General features: G+C 39.7%; 1 protein-coding gene across 1 annotated transcript in view; it reads left to right on the forward strand.

Moving 5' to 3' along the window:
• The first annotated feature begins 811 nt into the window (after nt 1–811).
• Nucleotides 812–25,373, forward strand: part of cdh2 (cadherin 2, type 1, N-cadherin (neuronal)) — a 60,991-nt gene continuing 36,429 nt past the window's right edge. Inside the window, exons 1-2 of the mRNA XM_007233018.4 lie at nt 812–1,264; nt 8,004–8,112. Coding sequence (XP_007233080.3) covers nt 1,211–1,264; nt 8,004–8,112 — 163 coding nt within the window. The 5' untranslated portion in view covers nt 812–1,210. The remainder of the gene's footprint in view (nt 1,265–8,003; nt 8,113–25,373) is intronic.

Below are 25,373 nucleotides of genomic sequence, written 5' to 3' on the forward strand. Positions count from 1 at the left end.
AAAACTGTATAGAAGAGAAAAATAACTGTATGCAATTATTACAAGTAGCTAAAACTAGAACATCGTATGGTTAACAGATTGTTATAAAATTTACTTACTTCACTGTAAAACTGTACTAAATGTTACACACCACTACCAATCTGATATAACATCTGATCTAAAAAAACACAACAGTAAAACAAAGAGAATATGAACATTCCCCCAGGTATGGTGAGGAATTGGTGCCAAATTAAAAAGCAGTTACTGCAAATGGAAATAAAACCACTTTTTCATCCCTCCATCCAACCGTTTTTTTATTGTTTGGTGATGAAATGTAAAACGCTGATTCAAAAGGCAAAAGTTTGAGGACATTTACCATTAAATGTTCCTTTAACCACATTTTAACGTTGAAGGTCAGTTGTGTGCCAGCTCTTATTGTCCTATACGACAAATGAGGACTTAAAATACTCAATAGAATGTAGACTACAGCACTTTTAAGATTCACAGCCATGTTGTACAGATGCCAAGCCCTTGTTTGGACAGCTGTATTAGAGTACAGTACAGTACAGTGAGATGGGGTGAGGTGCTGAGAAGAGCACACAGCGCTGTGTTAGCTACATTCTTGCCGCAGTTGGAAGAGCCCCCATACGTGTTGGAGGCGATTTACCACTTCAGAGCCTGCAAATCTCCCAGACGATTAGGAAGCATTAAAATAAGGAGGAGGGGGGGGAGAGAGGAGGAGGAGGACTGGGGTGGGGTTAAAGAAAGAAGATTTTCCTTTTGTTGCGCTGAGGGAGGTGCCGTCTGTCATTCCTCCTCACAACGACTTCCGGCTGAGTCTGAGAGAGAGAGAAAGAGAGAGAGAGGCTCGCGGACGCTGCAGACTAGCTCGCTCGCTCGCTCGGCCGGTCCCCTGCTGAGTGGAGGAGTGCAGAGAGAGAGAGAGACCCAGAGAGAGAGAAAAAGAGAGAGAGAGGTCCGCGCGCGGCCGCCAGGGGGAGACAGAGAGGCGGCGCTGGCTGCAGCTCGCGCTCGTGTGCCGAGGTGAACGATAGGCAGCCGCGGCGCCAGCAGCAGAGCACGAGCAGCGAGCCAGAGAGAGGATAGAGAGAGAGAGAGAGAGAGAGAGAGAGAGAGAGAGAGAGAAAGAGACGCTGTATGCAGCCGCACGGAACGCTATAGCCATCCTTTAACCGAGAGCAGCTCGTTCGCGGAGGGCGGAATTTAAACCATGGACCCGAGAGGAGGTGCGGTGCTGCTGCTGGCGCTCCTCGCCGCTCTGCAGGTAAGATACGCAGAAACGGAGCCTGGTCCGCGCGAGTTCACGTCGTTTGTGTGTTGGTTTCTCTGTGTATTTCTCTGTGTTGCTGTGTTTGGATGGAAAGTGTGTTCTCCTAGCTTAGCCTGTATGTGTGTGTGTGTGTGTGTGTATGTGTCCTCGCACGGGGCGATGTTCTGGCTCCACACCGGCGCTGTAAAGGCGCGTGTTTATCTGTAAACGGACTCCGTGCTGGATAATAAAGCGTGTTTTCGGTGGGAGCGAGATGCCCGCGCGCTCGGCTGGCCGGTCGCGAGCCCCGCTGCACGCGCAGCGCGGTAACGTTACCCGTCCCGGGCTAGAGGGGGGTTGGGGGTGGGGGATGGCAGTTAGCGATGGATGCGCATTTCCAATCCGCGGCTTTCCGTTAAAAGTTAGCCGGCTAGAGCTAACGGCACGAGCGCAGGGGGTCCACACCGCGGGGGGCGCCTCGGTACGGAGCACAGATGAAGATAGATAGATAAATAGATAGATAGATAGATAGATAGATAGATAGATAGATAGATAGATAGATAGATAGAGCTGTAGTGTGGTAGTGGAGGAGCACCGTCGCACGGGACAGATCAGAAAGCGTTAGTTAACGTTAGGTTAGGTAGTGAAGGCTATAGCGCTAGAGAGGAGTCAGGAGCTCCGTCCTGCAGGAATCATCAGAACATAGCGCTGGATATAACCGTGTAATAGCGAGTGAAGAGGCGCTAACAGTGTGTGTGTGTGTTAAATATTGTTCTGGCCGTCGGTGAGGGTCTCTATGAGTGTGTGAAGAGCTGGTTAGTGTGAGAGATGTTCCTCAGAGCTGAGAGAGGATCTGAGGGGGTGTAGAGAGAGGCGAGGCGTGCCTCACTACAGACACAAGACTTAATTACTGTACAGATAGATAGATTGTGGTTGAATCAACGTTGGATTTGGTGTCGATTTTGAAAAGTGAATTAATAGTAATATGGCAACGTTTCAACGACGCACGTTCAACCTTTAATAAACCATAGCTCACATTCTGGATTCTCAAAATTGTATGGGAGAGGATAAAACAAAAAACTGTATTTCATGATAAAAAATGAAAGAAAAAAAACATGTATTTTTATTGTCTTTATTGTTTTTTAAACATCTCTGAGAAGTAGGAACTGTACAACTACAAACAAAAAGCCTTAATTACTACAGTAAACTAAAAAAAACAGAGTGTTAACAGTAAACTCATCACTGTAGTAAAGCTGAGTATATAGAATGTTACCCACCACTTCCAATATGATTACTGAACATCTGATCCTAAAAACACAACAACTAATAGTAAAACTAATAGAATGTGAACATGAATTGGTGCCAAATGTGCTGAAATGTAAAACGCTAATTCAAAAAGCAGATGTTTGAGGACATTGTGTTGATTTAACATTAAAATTTCAACTTTTGCACAACCATTTAACATTAAATGTGTTGTTTTAACGTTGAAACAGTAACAAATATTAATTCCACCATATTTTAACCACATTTCAAGAGAGAGAGAGAGGAATATAAGGAGAGAAAGACAGATACATGGAGAGAAAGTAATACAGACCAAGAGATAAAAAGAGGGAGAGGGAGAGGGGGGGAGAGAGCAGTAGCTACCACAGGCAAGGTTTCAAAATTTCAGATTAATTTTTAACATGGGTCTCAGAGGCTACTTCTCAGTGTCAACTGGCTGCTGCTGGTCAGCTGTGAGGTAACCTACAGAGGTTAAGCTAGCTGGCTACTCAAAATGTTTTTTCAGTGGTTCTGTATAAGAATACATTAAAATCATCAAACCATATCCCCTTCAGTAAATATTTGAACGCCTAAAGGGTTTTTTGTCCAAAAGCTCTTCCCTATGCAGGAAATAGTTTAACGGTTTAGAAAAAACGTTTTAATTGTGGTGATGAAAGTTGTGTATGGCCATACAACATAATTTCGGTGTCAATATGAACAGTATAAAAGGAAAACACAGAAAATAATGCCCACAATAGATATCTCTTCCCTTAAATAGAATTTATGAATTAATGTAATACACTGTCAGTCAATGACAGATGATGTATATTAAGATATTTAATCTTATGTGTATATAATCTTATTGTATATAATCTTAAAAGTTGATCATCGATAAACTCAATCGATAATTGATAGAACCATGATTTCAAGGAACAACTAATTTACTGATTCAGTAATTTAAAGCTTGACTATGGTAATATCTATTCTAATATTTATAAAAATTGTCCTTTATGAAATGAAACATGGTTATTCTATGGAACCACTCAAATCCCGATTTTGTAGTATCTTTTCACTTCTCAGTTATGGTTTATGTTGGTAAACACGGCACCACTAAGACACACTAAGGCGGCTGTCAACGATAATACCCCACAAAGATAGAAATACATGCCTCTTTCAGTGTGTGTAACTACTCTACACTCTGCCTCATGCCTGTTTAAAGCACTCTGCCCCATGCTTTTGACAATGTTGGGGGTTGGTTACCCATGATGCTCTCTTGCTGGGGATCGAGACTCCTTGTGTCTTGCTCCACATAGAGATCGTAAAGGAAACACGATTAAAGGCTTGAGAGGCGAGTTCTGATGCCCCGCTCGTCTCCGAGTTCTTCATCCCGCTTCGCTTCCCTCCTGTTTCCTCCTCCCCAAACCCCGGTGTCAGCAGGAGCCGGAGCGTGTGCCTCCATCTCGGCCCCTTCCCTCCATCTGCACGGATTTTTGATATGCAGTGACAGCGCACTGCTGAGCAACTGCTGACATTACAGTTTAAAAGCAGATTTCTAAACCAACTTACTTACTCTCTGATGCGTTTATTCAGCAGAGGGTCTGATGCCACTGCTCCACGCTGAACGATGTTATGGAGCACGACAAGTTGTCAACGTCATAGAAAAATAAAGGCGGGATACAAGCAGTGTCCAACCACCTGCAGTCACCAGGCTGGTGCTATTAATGATTATGCGGATGGAAATCAAAGCAAGTGGGTCTATCAGGTGGTTGCGTTGTAACAGAGAGAGTTAACAGGTCACTCAAGCACCCTTTGAGGTAACAAGTAATTAACATGTTTGGTGAATCGGCCGTCTCATTAACAAACAAGGCCAGTCTTCTCCTCTCTGCCTCTGATCTCTCTCCAGAAACAAAGAGGCCAGTTCACAGCGGACATCAGGAACCCAATACTGGCCGCCTTTGATCTTTTAATTCACCCCTCGCTAGCCAAACCTACACGTTTACCCACACCGGGGGACATGGGTGGGTGTCCCCCATGTTAAGTTAAGAGTGTGTATGGGGGGGGTGTTGCATAAAAGCTGTTGAGAGGACTTTATATGTGTGTTTTTTTTTATATGTATGGTGTAGGTCAACATTAGGAGCTTAAAGAACTTAATAGGTTCATATTAAGGAAAAACAAGTTTTCTTAGAGTTAGTTTGTTGAAGATAGGACTGGCCATGTTGTAATATTAGGATTTTTGGGTTCTTACATAACAACTTTTTTTTTTTTAATTTGTTAACAGACAGCACCATTTAAAGTGCTGCTCAAGCTACAGTTTCCTTTACATTTAATTACAAAATTAATTAATTAAATACTAAGCAGTCCCCTTTAACCCTACATTCAGCTTTTATAGTAAACAAATACTGCTTGTATTTCAGTTTTGGAAAAGTGTAAAATATGTGGATCACTGCCACATAAAAACGTTCTTCACCTGACAAAAGCAAATGTATATCTACTGAGATTCCCTCTGGCAACTTCTTTATATGTAGTATTTGTAATCTAAATGTTCTCTATATGTAGTATATGCAGTCTATATGTTCTTAATATGTAGTACAAGTAGTCTATATGTATTCTGTATGTAGTATATGTAGTTTATATGTTCTCTATATGTAGATGAAGTCATTCAAGTTTAAAAATGCATCACTGTTAATCCAGCCCATGCAGTCTGTATAGTGAAACTAGACTTTAAAAACAGCTCCATTTTGAATTCATTCCAATCAAACTACTTGTTTAAATCTATTCTCATATGCAGTACAGCCTACACCAGTTTAGTCTTGTCCATTTACACTGGAGTTATAAGGTCTGCTGTTTGAATGAGGCTTAAGGAAGGGCAGCCAATGAGAACAGAGCTCAGGAACCGTGCATGTAGGATTCTTAAAGGTACAGCAGCAAAAGTGGCTAATTCTAGGGGATAGCGTGAGGTTGGAAAAGGGTCATGTAAAATCAAATATTGATTTAATTAGTACTTCTACTGGACATAAACACACACAAACACACACAGGTCTTAAGTAAGCCCTAGGGGCACTTTTTTTTTTACAAAAGCCAAAGCCAAGAGGTTTTATATGTTTCTTTCTACCCTTTCCCAGGGTTTGTAATGTTGTTATATTTAGATAATTATTATTATGTATAATCAGTTACATGTACAGTTGTGGTCAAAAGTTTACATACACTTGTAAAAAAAACAATGTTATGGCTGTCTTGAGTTTTCAATAAGTTCTACAACTCTTATTTTTCTGTGATAGAGTGATCGGAACACATACATGTTTGTCACAAAAAACAGTCATAAAATTTGGTTCTTTCATAAATTTATTATGGGTCTGCTGAAAATGTCACCAAATCTGCTGGGTCAAAAATATACATACAGCAACAAAATTTGTCAATTTTGGTGATGTAGCGAGTTGTGTCAATCAAATTAGCTTCATGTTATGGCCTCTTCACTTCTTGTAAGTGATTCTGATTGACTACAGCTGTTGACTTCTCATGAGCCCATTTAAATAGGGCTCATTTGACCCAGTGATTAGACTCAGCTACAAAAGCTACAATGGGAAAGTCAAAGGAACTCAGTGTGGATCTGAAAAAGCGAATTATTGACTTGAACAAGTCAGGGAAGTCACTTGGAGCCATTTCAAAGCAGCTACAGGTCCCAAGAGCAACTGTGCAGACAATTATACGCAAGTATAAAGTGCATGGAACAGTTGTGTCACTGCCACGATCAGGAAGAAAACGCAAGCTATCACATGCTGCCGAGAGGAGATTGGTCAGGATGGTCAAGAGTCAACCAAGAATCACCAAGAAGCAGGTCTGCAAGGATTTGGAAGCTAATGGAACACAGGTGTCAGTCTCCACAGTCAAGCGTGTTTTACATCGCCATGGACTGAGAGGCTGCCGTGCAAGAAAGAAGCCCTTGCTCCAGAAAAGGCACCTTAAGACTCGGCTGAAGTTTGCTGCTGATCACATGGACAAAGATAAAACCTTCTGGAGGAAAGTTCTCTGGTCAGACGAAACAAAAATTGAGCTGTTTGGCCACAACACCCAGCAATATGTTTGGAGGAGAAAAGGTGAGGCCTTTAATCCCAGGAACACCATGCCTACTGTCAAGCATGGTGGTGGTAGTATTATGCTCTGGGGATGTTTTGCTGCCAGTGGAACTGGTTCTTTGCAGAAAGTAAATGGGATAATGAAGAAGGAGGATTACCTCCAAATTCTGCAGGAAAACTTAAAACCATCAGCCCGAAGGTTGGGTCTTGGGCGCAGTTGGGTGTTCCAACAAGACAATGACCCAAAACACACATCAAAAGTGGTAAAGGAATGGCTAAACCAGGCTAGAATTAAGGTTTTAGAATGGCCTTCCCAAAGTCCTGACTTAAACCCCATTGAGAACATGTGGACAGTGCTAAAGAAACGGATTCATGCAAGAAAACCATCACATTTAGCTGAACTGCACCAATTCTGTCAAGAAGAGTGGTCAAACATTCGACCTGAAGCTTGCCAGGAGCTTGTGGATGGCTACCAAAAGCGCCTAGTTGCCGTGAAAATGGCCAAGGGACATGTAACCAAATACTAATGTTGCTGTATGTATATTTTTGACCCAGCAGATTTGGTGACATTTTCAGCAGACCCATAATAAATTTATGAAAGAACCAAATTTTATGACTGTTTTTTGTGACAAACATGTATGTGTTCCGATCACTCTATCACAGAAAAATAAGAGTTGTAGAACTTATTGAAAACTCAAGACAGCCATAACATTATGTTTTTTTACAAGTGTATGTAAACTTTTGACCACAACTGTATATAATACATATGGGACAAACTAATGATCTCATGTCCTCACTGGGTATAAAAACAGATGTGTGTGTGTGTGTGTGTACATTAAGCACTCCTCCAGACCTGGTCTCTAAAGCCAGACCGTGTGTTCGACGGTCAGCTCGGCTTGCCTAATGTCTCGCCCTTCTGACCTCATCAGTCTAATTACACCCACTCCAAAACAACAGATGCTTCAGTGCCGGGGGGGGGGGAACGGGGGGTTCGGGGGTGGGTTGACGAGAGAGCGGCAGGCCTTCAGGGAGCACAACACTCAGGAGACACTCTGAATAATGTAAAAAGCAGAGTGAAGGTTATTAATAATCATTTTGTCCAAATCAGTGGGCCGCCATCCACTGGTGCTACCCCCTGAAATAGACTCTCGGTGGTCTTCAGAGGTCAGGAACAGAACTGATGCGGGGCTTTGCTGTGATGAGGGCTAATCCTGCTGTGCTTTGTTTTACACAGTGAGAGAATAATCGTACATTGTTTTCGTCCTCTAGAGTGATAAGCTACAGTAGCTGTGTCCATTGATTAATCACCTGACCTTCTGCATACAGAGGGGGATCGTATGATCTTGGACGAGTTATAGGCTATTGTTTATCAATGCTAGTTTCTGGCAGTGATTAAGCCATGTGTTTTGCTGTTTTGGCAGGTGGTGGTGCAGGGAAGTGGAGCCATGCTGTGCCAGCCAGGCTTCACCCAGCAAGAGTACAGCGTGATCGTCAGTGATGTCATCGCAGAGGGACAGGCTCTGCTCAAAGGTAAAAGCAGATGTCATTTCAAATATATAATTTACACAAGGCTGATGTTTTGACATGGTGTGCTTATCATTGTTCCCTACTCAGAAGCACTACAGAACGGCCCTGAATGCACTTGTTGTTGTTACAGTTGCTTCCATACCTAGATCTTTCCAATATATGCATTTAAAAGCCAAACTGAAGCTTGTTTTTGCCTGGAGTGTGTTCTGATCCAATTAGCTTGTTTTTTGGCTGGATTGTGTTTTGATCTGATACCAAAAATGCTGAAAATGCTGGATGAGAAAAAAAAAAAAAGAAAGAAAACGCTGTTGTCCACAAATACGCGGTGGTGCATCAACTTTAATGTTTTCCAGTGTTTCTATTAATAATATTTATAATAGAGCACCATTAACAAACTAGTCTTCTGCTTGACAGAAGTGTCTAACAGGTGAATTTGTATGTTTGTAACCTACCTCTTGTCTACCTCTTATAATTGGTAAATTTGCGTGTCTTTTGTGTATATTTTTTGTAAAACTCACCAACAGACACTCACCAAATCAATAAGCACTTACTTTATAGTAGAATTGTGGAGTACCTTTAAACACAGCCTTCCATTTTAATATTGTTTCTATACTGAAGCAAATAATCAGCCACTGGAAAACGATGGATACATCAATCTCTATATAGCCTCGTAACCCCACATGTGAGTCTCATGCAATCTTGTGATAAGCTGCAGTTGAAAGGGCAGAATCTATAAATACAGAAAATTGAACCATATTTCTGTGCTTTATTACTGCAGAGATATTAATAGAAACACTGAAATGGCCGGCGAGTTCGTTAACCCCAGAGGGTTAGTGAATCAATTAAATCCTGTCTCAAATCTAGCCTGAAATAGCACACAGGATGTATGTGATCTAGTGTAGTTAGCTCTGGGTTTCGTTCAATGGGGTGGCTTCAGTAGTTTGAGCTTGATTCTTGAGTCTTGTTTTAGTTGCTCATCTTAAGGGTGTTAAGAGTGCTTTCTTTTTAAAAGAGCTTGTTTTATTTTATTATAAGCATATTAGTTTGTAAAAAAAAAAAAGAAATTAGATCCTGGATTCCTGGTTCTAACATGTGAATCACATTACAGTGTAATAGAATGTGATGTGATGCACTGTATTGTAACATCCCCTAGCATCATATTCTTAGTGGACTACACCCACTTTGTACTGACATCATGTCTGATTTAAAGATGTGTAAATAGCACAAGGAAATGACATCGATTGTCAGTTTATAATTTTGAGAATAGTAGTTGAGATCTTGTGAATCAGGCAGAAGAACAAGGTTTGGTTCTTGATTTCTCCTGGTCACCCTCAGCCACCGTGTGGCTTTGTATAAAGGTGTGTTGTATAATAACCATAATAACCAGCACCACTGATTTAGCAGTTTTCTAAGCTCTTAATAATACCAGACTCCCATTTGGAGAGATAATTTTCACAGTTCTTGTTAGCTTTGTGGACTGAGTAGCAAATAAAAAACAGCACAGATGGCTGTTGCTGATATTCACATTTAGAACTTACATTGAGACTAGGCACCTTTAGAAACATGTTAGAAATAAATGTAACTTTTATATAGCTTGCATTTTAGCTTTCAGACAACTGTTTGCTAACAACAAAATGAAAGGAATCTCTTGATAAATGATTTTACATGTTTTGGTTCAATGTTTTTTAGCTAACTGTTCCTTACATAGACTGTTCACAGCTTTAAATCTTTTTTTTGAACAAAAAAGGTTAAATAAAACAGTAGATCTATTGAAACTAATAGAAACTAATATTTAAACTAAAAGTGATTAAAAATAAGCTGACAATATAAAGCAACATGGTCAGCTTTGGCCCACTTGGTCCTTTTCTAGCATAAACTAAAAATATATCAGCAAGTATGAGTTTTAAATATCTAGATTATATATCAGCAGATTCCACTGAATTTTATCTGCCAATAGCAATATAATTCCAATACCATCGTGTATCCCTACAAATAAAAACAATATTCCATCATCATCATTTTGATTTGACATTTTTATTATCTTGCATCTTAAATACACGTTACAGCAAGTCTCTAGACCAAGTGATTCCAAAGTTATTAAATAAAATCACTTTTTATTATGCAGCCAGCCAAATGGTTGACTTCAGGGGGTTATTGTAAGGTGTAAACAGGACCTTTCAAAGAGAACATAATTAACAATCATTCAAAACTAGCGCCCTTTAATAAATGGGGCACAGTTTCAGACAAAGCCCAAAGACTGTACCCTTTCTCAACCTCTTAATTGCCTCATTCTGAAGAGTTCTAACACTCCCACAGTCCAACATCACAAACGGTGAGCTCCAGCAAGACAGCCGCGGAGGATTATTGCAGGAGTCTGTCTTTCAAGCTGCTTCTCCACTAGATGCCAGTGGGAAATGTGTGCCTGTGGGGGAGGGGGGTTGTTTTTTTTGAGTGAGAGAGAGTGTGTTTGTGTGAAAAGCAGAGAGGGGGGTAGGGTTAAAGTGAGAGGTTTGTGTTTAAGGAGTGTGAAGGGTGGTGGGGGGTGCTCTGTGGTGTTAAAGGGAGAGTAGCCAAGAGAGCTCCAAATACTGGTGGTCCTTGTTTAGAAGCAGCGTCTGTTTATTGTGAAATATTTGCGGTTTGAAAAGTGCCGGCGGGTTTCACACAGGGATGAAACATCCTGTAATCGATAGCATCGATTAGAGCAGCCCATATCCATGCAGGCGATCAATAACATGCACCCAGCACCCCTCCCCCTCCTGGTCTCATCCATATGGTCTGTTAGGCCTAATCACAGTACAAAGATCCAGAGGAGCTGACGTCAGCAGGATGGAGACACACACAGATGTGTGGATTCAGCAGTTAGATGTGACCTGTGATGCCTTCTATCATATTCACTCACAAAGAATACTGTCTCTCTGAGAACAATGGCTCATGAAACATCCCCCCTTTCAGTTTACAGCAGGAACAGGCTGCTGGAAGTTCCCTCAAACAGCCCTAGATTAGAGCAGCAGAAGAAAAAAAATTGCTATTATTTGTTACAGGATTTAAATGTGCTATCTGGCGCTACTACTTATTTTGTCTGTGGGTATAAACATCAGAATACATGCAATACATGTTCCATTTAAATATTATTTAAGTTTTTTTGCTACAATTGCAACCTTATTTGCTTTTTTAAAAATGAAACTGTAGACTTTTTACCCATATCTATTGTTTATTAGCAATGAGCCAATACCCAGTAGGAAAGCCAAGTTTTAACAGTCAGCGAAACACAGTTCATTTAATAAAATTCAGTAATGTTTGAGGCAAAGGAGCTTTCTGACATAAATATAAACATATAAGCAGATAAATAAATATCATTAACTAAAAAGAACTGAAAAGAAATTTACATCAACCACATCCGGCTAATACCACTGTGTGTAGATTGTACTTTAGCTTTTAGCTAGCTTCAACTGTTGTAGCTCTTTATATGCTTTAAAACTACAAATAAAAACATGCTGTATTACAGCCATTTACAATTATGAATAAAACACCAGTACCAGTTTGTGATTTTTGACTTACATACACTTAATTCAGAAAAATAAAAGATAATCTTTAGTCTTTGTGGTGAATCTGGACTTACATATATTCAATTTCTGTGAAAATACGAAGAGAACATAGTTATACTGCTATGAGAACGTGGCCAAAAGCACGACCTACAATTTAAAAACTGCCACTGTAAAAAGGTCTGTTATTAATATATTTTGTCCTGTGTGTGAGATTGCACACAGCTCACTTTTGTTGGTTTATTTGTTTATTTATTTATTTATTAAACTCCCATTACTTATTCTGAGGCTCCTCACAGACTGTAGTATAAGCAGAAGAATGATTTAGAAGCTGCTACTGGGCGTTCTCCTCTGTGCTGTGGGAATACACAGATAGATAGCTCATACACACACACACACACACACACACACACACAAACATATTCTACACTCCTACACACAGACACACACACTGACCTGAAGCAATTAAAACAAAAGAGACAACCTCAGCTTTAGATTTCACACTGGGAGTCTAGATTTCACAGCCTGAGGGGAATTTCCAGTTCTCATCCTAGTGTGTATGACTGTGTGTGTGTGTGTGTGTGTGTGTGTGTGTGTGTGTGTTGTGCATGTACGGTAAGAATGCTGTTTGTAAGTTGTATCTTCCCCACAAAAAGGAGTTACTAGAAATCAGCGTTGACTCACACATTAGTTTCCTGTGTTCCTCAGAACTGAAAGCTGACCCGCTGTGACCCCCCCCCCTCCTCCTTCACATGCGTACTGACTAAAGCTCTTATTTTATTAGCATTCTCATCCCTTTTTCATTCAGACTGATGTTGAGTCACTGTTAATACTATTATTAACAGTCCCTTTTTTTGGCTAATGGAGGCCAAATCACCTCATTCTTCTTATTCGTCCCTCTCTCTTTCTCTCCGTGCCTGGGGGGGGGGGATTGACCCCTGTATGTGGATTAGCAGGAGGCTCTTGTCTAACATGAGGAGGATGTTTTGTTTCGCTAACACTCATTCATCACCTCCTTTTTTAAGCAAATGACTCGAGGATGAAAACTTTCACCTCTCTCTCCCCCCACTCCCCCAATACCTTTCTTTCTCTTTTCTTTTGAGTGGGAAAGAAAGGAGGAGGTACAGTCAGTGTGACAAACTGTGCGAGAATCTGCTTACAAAGCACGCATACAGTCTCGCACACAGAGGATTCTTCAAGGGCTGCTAAGTGAAGGCATGGTCATTCAGAGAGTGATGAACCATTTGGTGGCTTCTCTGGTACTCTGCTCTTCTGAAAGTAGGGGCTGTTTCCGCATGCCACTGTAATTGTGCCACAGTTGCCCCCTCATGGTTATAATGAGCAGCTATTACACTCCCTTAAATTGAAGGCTAAAGAAATCATTCTTTAAAACAGTGCTGAGAAACAATCACTTTCAGCAGACAGATGTTAAGAAGAAAACAAAACAAAAAAAAGATCAGTAACAGGAATCAACCCCAAATTCTGCATGTTTAAACATAGACATAGAAAACTAGACAACCGAAACAAAACTAAAGGTTTGGAGGTCATGAAATGGTTAATATGTATTCAGGAAAATACTAATTTTAAAATTTAGTTTAGGAAAGTATGATTGTTGTTCGTTATATTTTTAAAGTTGCAGATTTACTTACATTTTTAAAAATAATTTCTATTACAATTACAATTTGAATTTGTAGTAATGCTTCACATGAAACCTTTTTATGCAGTGCTTGTATATAAATCTTCAAGTTTTAGGTGTGTAATATCTGGCAGAAAATTGACAAAAAAATATATCAGTATAATGTAAATGGAAGAAGAAAATGGGACAGAACTGTCCATAATCTTTAAAGGGTTCTTTACACTCACTGTTATTATTTTCCTGTTGATGCTGTGTGCACTCTAGGTAACATATTATTATTGTTGTCATCCAAAAACCTAGCACAGTACGCCTCGCCATACATCATTAAATCACAAAACAACTTAAGTAAACCTTTAAAAACACTTTAAACAGTTATAAAACTAAAACTGTTCTTATATAATATACGTTTATATGCTCATACATATATGTTTTCATTGTGTTTATTGTAAATAGAAATGCATTGTACTTGAATGGTGAAGTCAACGTGCAGGAGGTGGAAGTTTAAAGAAATGGTTGACATTTTTTACAATAGTACAATTGGCGGATGTTAGATGGAGGTATTAATGTATCTACTGTATCTACAGTTTTTCTTTATTTCATTTTTCTATTTTTGACATGACAGTGTGTCAAAACTTCCTTTTTTTGAGAATTAGGCAAATAGAAAGATTTAAAATTTAATATTTTACACCAATTCTATTCTAGTACAAGTTAGAAAAACTGGTAAATTTGCTATTTTTGAGACACATGGGATATTGAGAGAAAACCTTTTATATGTCTTACTGTGTTATGACTTCCATATTCCAGCTTAATCAATAGGACATAGAACCTTTAATTAGTCTTTTAAAGCTGTGCTTCTTTTGAGGCTTTTCCAGATGTTCCACATTTTTTTTGCTTCAGTTCTATGTGTTGATCCACTTGCATTGATCCATTTCTGGCAGCAGTTGGAGAACTTAGAACTAGTGAATCACCACTTTAATTATTTGTAATACTTTACATGTTTTTTTTTAGTAGCAAGCTTTTTTTTCAAGCTATGTTTTTATGTTTTTGTTCTGTGTTGGCACGCAAGGCAGCACCAGAGTTCTAAAACTCTTGTAACATACAGGTTTGTCATGTGCTTTGATATTCTTCTTTTCTTCTCGGGAAAAGTTAAAAAACACCCGATTCTTATATAGTATTTGCTTGTAGCTTTTTTTGTGCGCGCGTGTGTGTGTGTTATCTCTCATGCGTTGACGGAGCTCTCGCGGGCTCGTTTGATCTGTGGGGAGTGAAAGAGAGAATGCGATCAGAAGGAGATGTGGTGGGTGAAAGGTGATTACATCATTGCCGGGAACACACACACACGCTGCACTCGCGACTGTACTTGTGCACACATGAGCGAGAGTGAAATGAACTGTTCCTGAGGTACGTGTTTGATCACTTCCGATCAGAGGACGCGGAAGGGGACTTCAAGCTCCACTGTTTTCATAAACGAGCAAAACAAGCGCTAATGTGCCTTCACAAAACGAGAGAGAGAGAGAGAGAAAGAGAGAGAGGGGGAGAGAAAGAGCGAGAGAGAGCGAAACAGAGGCTCTTTTTCTATTTGCCTGGGACACAGGCACTGTCGGCCAGAGAGACTGCCCAATCAGATCGCGACGCTGAGGTCATCAGCGCTCGGTTCAGTGATCCTCTATGGGCTGACTGAACCGGAATTAAAGGATGGTTTACGGGAACACAGACTACAGTGCGTATGTGTTGCTGTGTACACGGCTGTATGCATGCGAGTATTGGAGAGGATAAAAAAAAAAAAACAGTAGTGGATATTCTGGGAACTTTGTTGTCTTTGTTCTGCTCGTTTTTTAAATGTTAATATGAACTCCTAAGTCCAGCCCCTAATTAACATGTTTTGACTGAATGAACAAATGTGTAATTGTCTTTTTTGAAGTCTGCGCTTTAGTGCACGGCTGATTGTGAGTTATGTTCTTTGTGCATAGTTGCTCTACTTAGTAACTGTAATAATTGACTGACAAAAGCTCTTACTGGAATGAAGGATTAGCTCTAATGTAACACAGTGCTTAAAAAGTTCTCTAGGCGCATTTCCTTTAAAACATGCTGAAATATGGAAGTCTGCAAGCTCATAGAGTCGAGTTTTAGAGTTTCCTATCTAGGTTAGGGCTGGTAAATGCAGTATCAATAGGAAACTACACACATATATATAAATCAACAGTTTCCAAATCAAATTGATCAACACTTACACCTTCACACACTAGCGTTACTATTTAATTACTCACTACTGAAATTTAGAAGCACTAATACAGTCTTACAGACAGTTAAGGGCTGGTTAGTAAAGTCATGACTATTCCAGAGAGTGATGCACCATTTGGTGGCTTCTCTAGTTCTTGTGCTCATGTAATTGTGCCTTGGTTGCCCTCAAATATATAATAAGCAGTTATTACACTCTCCTTAATTGAAGGTCCTAAAAATGCTTCTTTGGAACAGTGCTGTAGTAGAATCACTTTGTCTTCACTAGGAAACACTTTCAGTGTATGCAAAAAAAAGGAGAAATTTGTGAGTGTGGATAACCGTTTAAAAAAATGTAATGTAAATGCTCTAGTAGGAAATCTGAAATTGGGACAGAGTCCCACAAGGTTCTGTTTTGGGCCCTATTAAACTGATTTTAATGATGACTAATGAAGTAGTTATGAGTGTGATGACATATGGGCTTAAATGAACATTTTAATTGGTTAAAAAAGTAGTCCTTCCAAGTGTTATTTAGTAAGGGCGGTGATTCTATACATCAGATATTTAAGTGGATCTTTGGCCAGTTAAATGGTTTATGATATGTTTTAAAATCCTTTATAAAATGGTTCAAAATGTTTTCCACTATTGTTACTAGTCAAAGAAACCTTGTTCAGATGTACATAGAGTCCATTTAACCTAAAATCTTGATAGTTGGTGGGAGGAGGAGGTGAAACGTGATTCTGTTGGTTTGTATTACGTTTCCTAGCTCACTGGTCCATAGTGACACAGCTCACCCTTGAAATGATACGATACGATGCATCAGGCGACATATGAGCAGGATTGTGTAGTGTTGTGTTCTAAGATATTTCTGAATTTAAAGTGACACTTTGACGAGAATAGAAAACCCTGTGAAAAAAAACAGTGAGACGAACAAGAACTCATTTGGGGTAGATTCTTTGGGAGTTATGCTTGTCAGGTCAGGTGTTTGTGCCATTTAACACAGTTTTGTATTTTTTTCAACAGATAAAAGACTGTAGTTGACATATACAGCTCTGGAAAAAAAATAAGAGACCACTTAAAAGTTTCTTTGATTTTACCAAATTGAAAACCTCTGGAATATAATCAAGAGAAAGATGGATGATCAAAAGCCATCAAACCAAACTGAACTGCTTGCATTTTTGCACCAGGAGTGGCATAATATTCTACAAAAGCAGTGTGTAAGCGTGGTGGAGGAGAACATGCCAAGATGCATGAAAACTGTGATTAAAAACAGGATTATTCCACCAAATATTTCTGAAATCTTAAAACTTTATGAATATGAATTTGTTTTCTTTGCATTATTTGAGGTCTGAAAGCTCTGTATCTTTGTTTTTTGTTATTTCAGCCATTTCTCATTTTCTGTAAATAAATGCTCTAAATGACTATTTGTACTTGGAATTTGGGAGAAATGTTGTCTGTAGTTTATAGAAATAAACAATAATGTTCATTTTACTCAAACATATACCTATAAATAGCAAAACCAGAGAAACTGATTCAGAAACTGAAGTGGTCTCTTCATTTTTTCTAGAGCTGTGTATTATGGTGATTCCTTTAGAATTGTTTATATTTCTGCATAAATGTGACATAAAGCATCAGATGTTGTATGCAAATACTTAACATGGACAAGGAGAACCAAATTAAACAAATAAGGCAATAATATTAAACCTAGTCGTTTATTTACTGAAGAAAATGATCCAATGCTACACATTTAATTAGGTTTTAGGTAAAATTCTTGCAGAAATATCTAAAGGATTGATGCATAATCATGCACAACATTATCTTCATTAGTTTCCACTGTGTCAGTCCTGTTGTTATTCTACAGACTTCCAGGCTTCAGTTTACTGATTCTATGAGATAAATCCTATTGTAAAAGACTCCAGACTGTAAAACAGAATAGAGCAGGCCGACAAACCCAGAGCACACCTCCTTAATTATTTAATTGCTAGCAGGAAGAGCCATGCATAATTAAGAGTTGTGTGGAAAGGAGTGCTGTATTAAACTACAGAGGACACAGCAGCTGAAACTACAACAACAAGACTGTATGCAGCGGCTTTTGTTCAGGCCTTTTCATACTGCAAAACCCTATCATACACACTCAAACCCACCCATGAGCGCACACTCACACACACACACACACACACACACACACAGTGATCGATGCTCCCAGGGTCTTTGTTTTGTCAGATCGATGTAGAGTAATGAAGTCTGTGTGGCCGAGCCTGTGTGTTTGAGAGAGAGAGAAAGAGAAAGAGATGGATAAATAAAAAGAATGAGATGTACGTAGGAGGATTTTCAGGATTTAAAAAGCATCTTATCTCACCTTGAGTAGCACTCACTTACTATTGGCAGGTGTGTCAGAGTGCATGATACCATACAGTGCACTGGGGTAGATGTGTGGATTATATAAAAAAAAAAGACTGTAGATGGTCAAGTACTATGGAACTCAATAGAAGAACTGATTCATTTAATGTAGCTGTTCTTTTAGCACTATATATCAGAAATTATATTAAAGCATATGCCAGAACATTCTATGGTTATAAATAAAATAAAACCATTTAAAAAGAGGTCTGCTTCTGAGAATTTGTCAAATTTTGAGTTCCCTATTGCTACCTGCTTAATAGGACCAGGAACATGGAAAAACTTGCATCTAAAAAACATCTTTTGCAATATTTCTTGGATTTTAAAGAGACACATTGTAAAGACATAATGATGTGACATGAAGATGTGAGGAGGTTCTGAAATACATCATGAGAGTGTGGTTTAGTTTGTCATTATTGTAAATATTACCTTGAAAAAATATTACCTTGACTGTTGTTGATAAAATACTAAATTTGACCTAATTGGGATTTTATAAAGGCAGTGGTTTTATATAAAACAAAGAACCATTTGAATTATTCTGTGGTTCTTTACTTGGTGAAATGGTTCTTTATTTATGCCATCCCCATCACCAAAAAAAAAAAAACATTGTCATGCAGCAGGGGTGGGCGATATGGCCCTGAAATGATACCATGATATTTCGTGGTATTACATGATAACGATACTCCTGACAATATGACCAAACATTGAATAAAAATACACTACTGCAACAAAATAAAACTTAAATTTTATTATTGCATATGATATGATATGGAACACCCCTAACTGAGATATTAAAAAAATACAAGAATTGTATCAGATTTCTAACAGATGTAAATGATCCAGAATGTCATGATACTAATAATGCACTCCAAATATCTCCATATATCCAGGATTAAAGTAAAATAAATAATACTGTACCGATATAATTCTTCTTTAGTAGGTATATAATAGGAAACGAAAACAGTGTGCATTTTTCTTTTGCTTAAAACAGCAAGAATGGAGAAAAATATTCGCAATATTATTGTGTATGATACGATATGGCACACGCGTATCATGCAGTATTTTTTTTTTTTTTACGTTGTGTACATTATGATCCAATCACAAATAAATGTGGGTATTCATATAATCGTCACATAAACATAGGATTTAGGTAAAAAAATAATTCTGAGCAGTCCCATTCTGATTCCCCCTCATGTTTGTAGTATGCTGTGAGGCGGATAGCAATATGTAGCTACCATCATAAGCAGAATACTCGTATTTAGTCCATGTTCATTAGGGCACTGCTGTACACTAATTGCGTACACTAATTTATGTCAATTCCCAGATGTTGTCCTACACAATTTCAGTAAAGCAGGCCTACCATAAAATCAATGGAGCTCAAAATCTGGTCCAAGGGTCAATTATGGTCATTCTCAAATGAATCAAATGGTCATAAAGATGACAGTGGGCTTTTTCCAGAGTTTTTTTCTATATCTATCCAGTCTGCTGTGAGATTTGATAGGTTAGGCTTTTCTTAAAATTCTTAATAATATATTGCCTTTTTTGCCCAAAGTTCCTGTCTGTGTTTGCACCAGTTTTAGTGAAACCAGGGATATATCACAGAATGCATCATCAACAGAGAGAGAGTTACACAGTGGCTACTATTCTCTTAGTTTAACCTGGGAACAATCTTTTCAGGTTCCAGAAGCTATTTTTGTTGGTGGAAATGTGCAGAACAGTTCAAAATTAGGTGCGCGAACCAGAAAAGAGCCCATTCCACGTAGGTGGAAAAGGACTGTGTGTGTGTTTGAGTGTATTCGTGTGTGTGTACACACCGAGTTGCCTTCTTTTCAGGTGATATGAGCACTACACTCATGTCGTTTGGCCCTCTCTGACCCAGATCGAGAGATGAGAAGACGCTCTGGAGTTTCTAGCCTCAGGCTGTTTGGGTAGATCTATAGCAGACAGTGGTGCGGATTACCTCTGAACACAAGGATGAGCTTGTGCGCTCATTAAAGGGTGTGTGTGTGTGTGTGTTTAAGAAGGTGCCGCCTGTTCCTAATACCCCTCGTCTCCAGGCTACAGCTGTTTCCCATCCAGCAGCCTGATCTAAGATAGTGTTATATTTGGAAAAAGTATGTAGTTGTCTTGGCTAAAGCCAGCTGTTAAATATTTTCTTCTTTTTTTCAGAGATAAGTGCTTTGCTTAAGATCAAACAGCAGAGCTGTGTTTGCACTTAGTAATGAATTATATTAGACACGAGTGAGGTGGTGAGCGCTGGCGGTTCTGCCTGCTTTTAGATCCAGCCGTGTTGTGGTTCTGGCAGTGCGGCAGCGTCCAGACTGCCAAAGGAGACTGGAATGCTGACCCAGTAATGCATTAAACAAACAAAAGCCCAAGACATGCTACCTTTCTCTCTTTCTCTTGTGTTCTTTCAATCTTTCTTTCTCTCTCTTTCTCTTTCTCAGTTTCTCCAGCTCTTTCCTTTCTTACTTGGTTTCTTTCTATTTCTCTCTTTGTCTTGTGCTGTTGGTCTCTCTTTCTTTTGCTTTCTCCAGCTCTTTTCTGTGCTCACTTGTATTTTTTCTATTTCTCTCTTTGTCTTGTGCTGTTGTTCTCTCTTTCTTTCACTTTCTCTAGCTCTTTCCTGTGTTCACTTGTTTTCTTTCTATTTCTCTCTTTGTCTTGTGCTGTTGGTCTCTCTTTCTTTTGCTTTCTCCAGCTCTTTTCTGTGCTCACTTGTATTTTTTCTATTTCTCTCTTTGTCTTGTGCTGTTGTTCTCTCTTTCTTTCACTTTCTCCAGCTCTTTCCTGTGTTCACTTGTTTTTTTTCTATTTCTCTCTTTGTTTTGTGCTGTTGTTCTCTCTTTCTTTTGCTTTCTCTAGCTCTTTCCTGTCCTCACTTGGTTGCTTTCTCTTGCTCAATTTGTCCTATACTCTCTCTGTCCCTGTCTCTCTTCTCCCTCTTTACCTTTTTTCTTATACATTTTAACCCTTTATCTTTATTTTTTCCTTTCTCTCCTCTCTCTCTCTCTTCCTCTCTCTCTCTCTCTCTCTCTCTCCCTCTCTCTGTGTCTCTCTCTTTGTCATGTGTTCTCTCTGTCCCTGTCTCTCTTCTTCCTCTTCACCTTTTTTCCTATATATTTCAATCCTTTCTCTTTATGTTTCCTTACTCTCTCTCACTCTTTCTTGCTCTCTTGTGCTCTTTCAATCTCTCACCCTTTCTTTTTCTCACTCTCTTTGGGTTTACTCCTTCTCTCTTTGTCTCTCACTCAGTTGGTTTCTCTCAATCTATTTTTGTGTACATGTATTCTCTCTCTCTCCCTCTCTTTCTGTGGTTTTTCTTATGTACACTGCTTTATGCTCAATCTTATATGCTCTCTCTCTGTATGTCTCTCGCTCTTTCTCTCTCTCTCTCTCTCTCTCTCTTACTCTTGCCTCTCACTTTTTTTTTGCTTTTTCTTTGTCTTACTCCCTCTCTCTTTATTTCTCACACTCTCTTGTGTGCATACTTTCTCACTTTAGCTTGCTCTCTCGTGCTTTCTCTCTTGCTTCTGGTCTCTCTCTCTCTCTTTTGCTTGCTCTCGCACACACTCTCTCTCACATTCTCTACGAGTCTCTCTCTCTCCCCCTTTCTGTCTGTCTCTCTCTCTCTCTCCCTGCATAAGCCTCTTTGGAGTGTTAACGGATTATTATGGGATGCCTTGGTGTCATGGTGACTGTCGGATTGTGTTCTTTCAGGCTTTTTTATTGTTAGAGGTCACTCAGATTCCTCTCTCACTTTGAGTTTGTGTGTGAGAGAGAGAAAGAAAGCGAGAGAGAGAGAGAGAGACAACAAGTGTTGGACTGTTGAGCAGTGTTGTGATGGAGTGTTTCTGCAGTGCTTGCACTTTTGAAATGCAACTCTTTTAGTTAATATGTATGTGATTGCCCTGGTTTTCCTTGTATGATGGATCACACGTTGCAGTGCTAAACATACAGACCTATAAATAAGAGAGAATGAGAGAGAGGAAGGGAGAGAAAGAAAGAAAGAAAGAAAGAAAGAGAGAGGGGGAGATGGGTGTGGTATGTGTTTGATAGCCCAAACAACACTAATGGCTGTGTAAAAGCCGTATGCACATATTGTTAAACCATTTCAGCCATCATTAATGTAGTAATAGCATTTAATTACAGGAAACTCATTATCATGCGTTTTGTGTGTCTGGTTGTGTTCTTATCGGGCTGTGGTGGTCATTGCCAGAACTCCAAAGGACTGAGCTATCTCATGGCCATCTCTCTCTCTCTCTCTCTGTTCTCAGTTTCTGTCATTCTAGCTGAATGAAGGCAGTTTTGTGATTTTGCCCTCTGAAACAGAACAGGGTGACCGCTGGAGAAGAGAGCCCGCGGTCAGAAAGGCAAACTCTCATGCTCAGCACACACACACACAAGCCTGACCGCAGAACCTCGGCAAACCGAGGTCACACTCTGCTGACTGCTGTGTGTGTGTGCATACAAATATATAGAAATATATGTGTTTTAGTGTGTGTGTGTGTGTGTTCCTTGTTAGCCTTGTTATAAGAACGCGGGGGTGGGTTGGCTGCAGCAGAGCCTGGTTTCAATCAGAGTGGGCTGTTGAGAGAGAGAGAGAGAGGGAGAGAGAGAGAGCGAGGTATGAAGACAGACAGGAGAGATAGTGCGGGACAGCTTGAGAGGGGTTGGTGAAGGGAGGAGAATTCTGTCCACCAGCAATGTGAGGAATTCAAGGAGAGACAGAGAGAGAGGGAGAGAGGAGAAAGAATACAGGAAAGGTAAAGAGAGGACAGATGGGAGTAGTGGTTGGAGGACTCTGCGTGAAGTGTGTGTAATATGTGTGTGTATGGGTCTTTGTGAGTAGTGTGCAGTGTGTCTGCCATGTTCACGGTTTATTTTAAGCTCCACCAAATCTCTCAGTGCCCTAGTGCGGAGGCAAGATACTATGTAGCTGTGTATCTGTATGTGTGTGTGTATGTGTGTGTGTGATGGTGAGATTTAGGCTGCTCTGCAGGAGCTCTTTGCAGTTGCTACCCTATGTCTTTTGGCGTGTCAGTGTAGTATTTGTGTTAAAATGCTTAGATGTGCACAGGGTTCATGTTGTATCAGTAGGGGTGGAAGTAATAAAACAACCCCATACAGTGTTATTATACACTATTATAAAAAAAAGTTATCAATGTGCAGTATAAGTTAACATTTTGGTGCTTTATTAGTCTACAGTATACACTTAGTTTAACCTAATAAATGTACAGCTCTGGGAAAAAAAATAAGAGATCACCTCAGTTTCTGAATCAGTCTGAATTAGAATTTTGCTATTTATAGGTATGTATTTGAGTAAAATGAACATTGTAGTTTTATACTATAAACTACGGACAACATTTCTCCCAAATTCTCCCGTAAATAAAAATATTGTCATTTAGAGCAGTTATTTGCAGAAAATGAGAAACGGCTGAAATAACTAAAAAGAAAGCAGAGCTTTCAGACCTCAAATATTGCAAAGAAAACAGATTCATATTCATAAAGTTTTAGGAGTTCAGAAATCAATATATGGTGGAATAAACCTGGTTCTCAATCACAGTTTTCATGCATCTTGGCATGTTCTCCTCCACCAGTCTTACACACTGCTTTTGAATAAATTTATGCCACTCCTGGTGCAAAAATTTAAGCAGTTCAGGTTGGTTTGATGGTTTGTGATCATCTATCTTCCTCTTGATTGTATTCCAGAGGTTTTCAACTTGGTAAGGTTAAGGAAAAACATCATCATTAAGTGGTGGTCTCTTATTTTTTGTCCAAAATTGTATATTAAATCATATTAGAGAACTGTACACTTGTGTGGCAAAAGTAATGGGATGGCAGTGTATATATAAACCAGAAGACAGCTTGCGAAAACCCACACCTGTATAAGTTATGAGGTGTCATGTTGTTAGTGAGGTTGAACACTGGCTGAGGTATTGCAGGTATTTAACATTTCTTGATTCACATTGTCACGTGTGTATCATCAATAGAAGCCATTAACACCCACAGTGGACAGTACAGTGCATGCTAATGATGTGAACAGTGGTGTGTATATGGCTAGTACGTTTGGGATGACTTGAGGAGTTGATGATGTGGGATGATTATTATCCAACCTTCTTGCCTCACTAATGCTCTTGTTGGTGAATGCCTTCAGATCCTCACAGTAGTGCTCCAAACTGTAGTAAAAAGCCGTCCCTGGAGAGCAGAGACCGTTACTCCATCAAAGCAGTATAAACTGTATTCAGAATGAGCAGGTGTCCAAATACTTTTGTCCTTATAGTGTAGATACTTTGTTAGTACCTTACATTTGCCTGTCTCTGTCTCAACCCTTCCTATTACTGACTCTCTTTCTGGCATGACTCTACTTTAACTCCCACCCCCGGCCTAAATCTGTATTTACTGCATTTTATCCATAAAGTAATTGAGTTTGTCTGGCTGGGTGAGTGGGAGAGGCTATTGTTTGGAAGCTAAGTATGTGTGTTTAATGATCACATAGAATTCATCCATGGGTTAATCCATGCCTAATGGCGTCTGCAAAACCACTTTTTGTCGCCAGCCTAATGTTTTCACACTCAGGTTTGCTTGCTGACAGCTGTAATACCCCGCCATCCATCAGGATAAGCCAAGATTGGAGTGCGCATGCAGTTGGTACTCGAGAAAAACAGGGCTAACCCACTTTGTCGGGAACAGCGGAGGAACAATGGAATGATTGAAACATTGAATTTTAACCAAAATATGTGTTTCTTCGCACTAAAAGGTCAACTTCATTTCTTGTTGGTTAGTGAGGTCGGAGCTAGGGTTAGAGTTGGGGCGTTTGCAGGAAATGGGCAAGTAGGGTTTATTTGATTTGCTCCCGCTGAGAAAGCATGTGGTTCAGACTTGGCTCATTACTGAACTTCCAGCCATGAACTGTGCAGTGAATCACGATGCTTTGGAATCTGGTTGGTGTGTGTTTTTTGTCCCGTCCTGACTCATGTCTGGGATATAAAAGGCGGTAAGGAATCTCAGAGTTGGGTGGCTGGGGTGCTGCACTGACTCCAGGAGATACGGGTAATGAGGCAGATAAGCAGAAGCGCCGTGGCAGTCGCTCATAGTCGTTAGCGGAGGAGGAGAGCACTGGAGAAACATCCTCCTGTGTTCAGTACAGAGTAGGAGTACATTTGGAGGGAGTTTGAGCGAACATGACCTCAACACAAGGCTATGTAGCCCAGCTGTGCTAGGTGTGGTGCTCTTATTCACTCACCCACATTCTCACACACACATGCACAATTTCACACTCACACACACACTCACACACACACATTCTCGGTTCTTATATTGAGCTGCTCTAATGAAGATGCTTTCTGTGGTGTTTAATGAGAGCAGGCGTTAGCTTGTGCAGGAGTTAGCGGGTGCTGGAGGTGATAATTGGAGTCAGTCATGTGACTCTGCCTCTGATAGGGAGCTAAAAACAGCCAGTGGCACAA

The sequence above is a fragment of the Astyanax mexicanus genome, chromosome 1 (assembly GCF_023375975.1).
Source record: "Astyanax mexicanus isolate ESR-SI-001 chromosome 1, AstMex3_surface, whole genome shotgun sequence".
In the NCBI taxonomy this organism is placed as follows: domain Eukaryota; kingdom Metazoa; phylum Chordata; class Actinopteri; order Characiformes; family Acestrorhamphidae; genus Astyanax; species Astyanax mexicanus.